Source organism: Ostrea edulis, chromosome 5 (assembly GCF_947568905.1).
Source record: "Ostrea edulis chromosome 5, xbOstEdul1.1, whole genome shotgun sequence".
In the NCBI taxonomy this organism is placed as follows: domain Eukaryota; kingdom Metazoa; phylum Mollusca; class Bivalvia; order Ostreida; family Ostreidae; genus Ostrea; species Ostrea edulis.
The window spans coordinates 30,750,143-30,756,142 of record NC_079168.1 but is presented as its reverse complement, the minus strand read 5'-3'; the positions used below and the strand labels follow the sequence as shown (position 1 = coordinate 30,756,142).

Sequence of the window (6,000 nt, the reverse complement as noted above, 5' to 3'; positions counted from 1 at the left end):
GCCTGTACAATACGCAATTTCTGAGTTGCACTGTAGTTGTATCTCTTTGTTGAAATCTTGTGTTGCAAAATATAATTTATGTACTTGCATAGTAGGAACAAATACTTATCATAGGGTAGTATCAGAGAGGAATCATGCTCAAGGTGTTGAAATAGACATTTTTCACATTTATGAAATTTATCTCTCCCATGGTCTTCAGTTTTCTGGATTTTTCTAATTGTATTTTTTGCAACTAATCCATATTTCACACCATGTAACATTTAAAGTTTTGTCCCAGTCTTAACAAAAAAAAATCAGTATATGCACCCAGGGGTGCATGAGCCGAGTTGCATGGGATACATTGTAAAGCCAGGAATGACGTGGTATATTTATAATTGTGAAGAACTAATTTCAGTTTTAAACTTTTCGAGTTACTGTCCAGAAACCATATTTGTCTGAAGTTTTTAATCTATATTCGGTCACTGTGACCTTAACCTTTGTTCTCCAAAATCAATAGGGGCCTTGCTTTGCTGGTATCCAACAATATATCCAAGTTTCATTTGATTCAAATTAGAAAATTTCGAGTTTCCTCTGGAAACCAAAATCCTTTTGGAATTTTAAATCTATTTTCAGTCACTGTGACCTATTTTCTCCAAAGTCAATAGGGGTCTTCCTTACCTGGTACATAACAATATCTTCAAGTATCATTTGATTCGGATTTAAACTTTCTGAGTTATCATCCGGAAACCAAATATTTCTGAAATTTTCATTTTATATTCGGTCACCTTGACCTTTGACCTTTTTTCTCCAAAATCAATAGGGGTCTTCCTTACCTGGTACCCAACAATATATCAAAGTTTCATTTGATTTGGATTTAAACTTTCGGAGTTATCATCCGGAAACCAAATTTTCCTGAAATTTTCATTCTATTTTCGGTCACTGTGACCTTTGATCATTTTTCTCCAAAATCAATAGGGGTCTTCCTTACCTGGTACCCAACAATATATCGAAGTTTCATTTGATTAGATTGTAAACTTTTCGAGTTATCATCCGGAATCCAATTGTTGACGCCCAACCGCCCGCCAACCCGCCCGCCCGCATCACCAAACCAATAGCCGAGTTCAACTTCGTTGCAACTCGGCTAACAAGCTGCTATTGGTTATTGTTAAGCAGGTTATATTGTTAATGTATTTAAAATTTAGTAGGAAGTATGACGGGAGCTAATTCTTGTAGTTGATTAGAGTTGGGGCAAACTTGCAGTGTAACTTTGTAATTGTAGATTTGTCACACATTTGATGAAACGTATCCAGAGGGGGCCAGTGAGAGGTATCTCCATCAAACTGCAAGAGGAGGAGCGTGAACGCAGAGACAACTACGTCCCAGAGGTAACTATTGTTAAAACTAAACACCATGAATAAACATATATGTCCCAGAGGTAAATATTGTACAACTAAACACTGTAAATGAGGTGTTTGGTAGAGTATAGGCACATGATGTGCAAGTAAGACTTGAGACTGTCTCACATAAAGAGTGTTGTTCAACTTTGTAACTTTTTGATTTTAAGTGCCCATGATTTATATGACAGAGATTAGATGATTTAGCATATTGTGAAATTCAAATATTATTGCATTGGTAAAAGGGACTGTCTGCCTTCATTTAAATATAAACCAAACTGCTGCAGTGGTGTAAATATTTCATGCAGTGGCCGAGTGGTTAGAGCATCGCGCTTAACATCACATGGCCTCTCACCTCTGTCGGCGCGGGTTCGAATCCTGCTTGCGCCAGTAAGTGAGAAAGTTTTCCAGTTTACTTTCAGAAGGTTGGTGATCTCTTCCCAGGTACATTGTATCTGGATTCTCTCTTCCACCAACAAAAACTGGGCTCCACCAGATAACTGAAAAATTGTTGAGTGTGGCGGAAAACAACAATCAATCAATCATTAGCTTCCTTCCAAACTGTTCTTGTTTCTTTCCCTCTCTCCCCCACCTTCTCTCTTTCATTGATTTATTTTCCTTTTTTCAGATCTCCTACATTGATCAACATGACGTTATTGAAGTTGATCCCGACACTAAAGAAATGTTGAAATCTTTGGTAAGTACTTTGCTAATACAAGATGTTGTATTGTAGTTGTGGTTTCATCGCACATCAAAATTACAGGTACCTAGATAAATCCTAACAATCGGACTATCCTCATTGTAATTGAAGAAACATATCCATATTTGCTTAGATGAAAGCACAAAGAATTTTAAAACAACATCATTTTGAGGTCACATGCTGGTGACCCAAGGTTACAATCTTTGTTAACCAATCAAATCAGTGACATATGTCTCCTTGGAGTGTTAGTGGAAAGGAAAGGATTAGAATGTGTCATGACATATGTAGAAAATTATGAATTAAAGGCCCCCCCCCCACCCCTCCTCATCAAACTCTTTGTTGATCTGTTTCATGCTACAACATAGCTTTTACATGCAGTGTAATTGAAACAATGCATGAATTTGTCCTTCAGTATGATTTGCAACATGATATGGAAAGCTTTGTTCTCCAAACTGATTTTTTGCCATAAAACTGAAATTGCTGAGGAATGTGAAGACCAATATGTATATGTATACAAACACTCCCACCAAACTTAGGGAATTAGTTGTATTCAATCAACTCTCACCAAACTTAGGGAATTAATTGTGTTCAATCAACTCTCACCAAATTTCGGGAATTGCTGTGCTCTGATTGGCACTCATTATTATTAGATATTGTTGGATACGTGATGTGAGCAGGTGAAAAGATTTAATCTGATCTAATGTGGACTGTCATATAAATCAGACAATCTGACCTTATGTGTAGATCAGACAGTCTAACATTAGATTTATGTGGATTGTCATGTAGTCCTGATCTTTGTATACAGTACATTATAACCAGGGAAATTATATAGTCTTCACAAGAGATTCTATGCTTGTTATGTTTTAAAACATTCAATTTGATTTTATTGTTTCTTTTGTAGGATTTTGGAAACCTTCAAGGTCTGCAGGTCACACAACCTATTGCAACTGTTCAGGGCTACAGACAGCCACGAATGTAAAATAAAATTAACTAAGCCCAACAAGTCATTGTCTGTCATTTCTGTGATGTAAGCTGTAGTATACTGATAGAATTGGATAGTTGCACTTTAAGGAACTCAATGGAGAACACAAGCTAGGATGGATTCTATGATGTAAGCTGTAGCATACTGATAGAATCAGATAGATGCATTATAAGGAACTCCACGGAGAACACAAGCTAGGATGGATTCTATGATGTAAGCTGTAGCATACTGATAGAATCAGATAGATGCATTATAAGGAACTCCATGGAGAACACAAGCTAGGATGGATTCTATGATGTAAGCTGTAGTATACTGATAGAATCGGATAGATGCATTATAAGGAACTCCACGGAGAACACAAGCTATTCTATTTACCGAATGAATGGGTATACTGCATATTATATGAAAGTCAATCACGAAATCCTTTCACAGTAGGCTGAAAAGTGTCGCTAACTTTCAATCTCCTAATGGTGACATCTGTCAATCTCTCCCACTTAGTTTTGTTCAAGTGAGTGTTTTAATCAAAATTTGTATTTAACCAACTTTTGAAAAAAAACCCATTAAACTGCCATGACTTTTGAATGGATGGTGATGGGGCTTTCATATTTCACGTGATAATTCCTTGTGACAAGACCTCTTTTTGGGTATCAAAATTTCCTTGCTGCCAAAGAGATCTTATTTTGAAGTCAATAGATTCATATTCAACTCGTATATATTAATAAATGTGAAATTGGGTAAACAGAGATGCGGACTTAAGTGTACCACATCATGCCGTGTATTCCATGATGTTGCATGTTCTACACGAACTCAATAGGAGGATCTGAACTTAAACCTACGCTGAACATTGCTGAGTCATGAAGATGCATATTTTCATTTGTGTAGAAGTTATACAAGTAAACTTTTAAGAAACTGCAAACCAAAACTTTCCCAGAATATGTATGAGTTATGAAACTTTATTAAGGTAGGTCCTGGATTTTTGGGGTTTAGGTAGCATTTTTTTGTTTGGAATCAATAAATTAACATTCAGATTAATGAAAAAAGGCAAAACAGTTAAGGGTTTCCATATTAATTTTCATTACATACACCACTAAAGTCATATACCCCGATGTAGATTTTTATGAAATTCATTGGAAACAGTTATTTGTTGTTATTTTAATATAAAAACAACAAAATATTTTTTGAATTGCATTTATTTATCGGGAAACATGTCAATAACTAAAACACATGTCATTTTCAATATGTTCATCAAGTTTTAGAATAATATGTGGAAAATTATTGAATTAGCGTTATTCCCCAAAATGTTAAAAAACAAACAAATGTGGACGCATTTTCCTTATAACATGGTTTACATACCATTTTTATACGCCCGTCTTAAGACGGGCCGTATTATGTTATGGCCTTCATGTCCGTCCGTCTGTCCGTCTGTTAGCTTTTTCATGTCCGGCTCATAACTTAAATACTATAAGGCCTAGAATAATCAAACTTTGTCAGTTGATACATCTTGGGTAGAAGGTGTGTCGTACATTAAAACCAGGTCGCTGTGACTTTTAATTAAGAAGATATGGCCAAATATGGTAAAACCCTGTCCGGCTCATAACTTGAAAACTATTTGATCTAGAATTATGAAACTTGGTCATCTTATGCATCTTAGGTAGAAGGTGTGTCGCACTGTACTTTAAGGTCACTGTGACATTTAGTTGAAGTGATTTTTTGAAAAAAGTATGTTATAATTGGTACAATCCCTACTCATATAAGAGTTTTGTAGAAAACCTCATTCAAAAATGTTACATCAAGAAAACACATATTTTTTTTATGATATACTGTACAGCTTTTTTTTAGCCTATGTAATGTTTCCTTTGTTTCTAACAATAACATGAGAAATTCCACTTGTCCCATGGGAGTAGCATGCAAAGGGCATTTTGACAAGACTAATTAATGAGTTTTGTGTAGAGCATCTCTGATCAACATGATCAAGCAGGTGTTATCTTTATCTCTAGGGAATTGGGCAGAGAGATCTTAGCCTCTTAATTGCAGATATACCAGAAATTATTTGTGAAAGTGAATTTGTTTGTTGTGGTTAGTCTTTATTTTCAAAATTAATTTGACATTGTACTGTATAATTTTTAATTTTTTTTCTCAGCAACCTATATGCAGAGTATCATTTCTCACTAAGACAACAAATGGTTGCAATATGTATAAAGGCCTATTTTAATGATTAGTATTTTGATGTTTTGTTATGGCTGTGGCATTGTTCAGAAAAAAGATATACAATGAACAAAGCTGCAGATTGGGCATTTGTGTAAATCTGAACAGATGAAATAGTATTGCAATAACCATATTAAAAAATGTTAATTCAAGAAACTACACATTCTTCATTATATACACTGTACTATACAGCAGTATATAACAAACAAATTATTTCTTTTGTGTCAGTAACAAGAGAAATTTCCCTTGTCCCATGGGTGTAATTATCAAGCAATTCAGGAGGCATTTTGCTAACAGAAAAATTGCATTCTGTCAAATTACAGATTAATTAATGAGTTTAGAAGATTTCTGTTACAGCAATCTGATCAAGGAGGTGCTATCTATATCTCTTGCAATCGGGAATTGGGCAGAGGAATCTGGCCTTCTAATTGATCTGTCAAATTTTAGAACAGTTCTAATTGGTAGCCATTACTTTGAAAGTTAATTTGGTATAAAGTTTAAGAATTAATATGATATTGTAAAATATATTTTTATTTTATATCTCAACAACAAGGTGCAGATTGTCATGTCTCACTAAGATGACAGTTTTACAGTCTAAGAATAAACATAATGACTAATGTTTTATTACGCTGTGCATTGTTCTTCATTCCTTAAAATACAATGAGCAAAGCTGCAGATGTGCATTTCTCAAGTCTAACACAACCAGTTGAGAAATATATGATGTATTATTTTTTTCTAAT

The 6,000-nt window shown here is 34.7% G+C and overlaps 1 protein-coding gene across 1 annotated transcript in view; it reads left to right on the top strand.

Moving 5' to 3' along the window:
- LOC125649931 (40S ribosomal protein S17-like) overlaps positions 1-3,076 on the top strand; it is a 10,411-nt gene extending 7,335 nt beyond the window's left edge. Inside the window, exons 3-5 of the mRNA XM_048877797.2 lie at positions 1,259-1,364; positions 2,002-2,070; positions 2,975-3,076. Of these exons, the coding sequence (XP_048733754.1) occupies positions 1,259-1,364; positions 2,002-2,070; positions 2,975-3,052 (253 nt within the window). The 3' untranslated portion in view covers positions 3,053-3,076. The remainder of the gene's footprint in view (positions 1-1,258; positions 1,365-2,001; positions 2,071-2,974) is intronic.
- Positions 3,077-6,000: the final 2,924 nt, after the last annotated feature.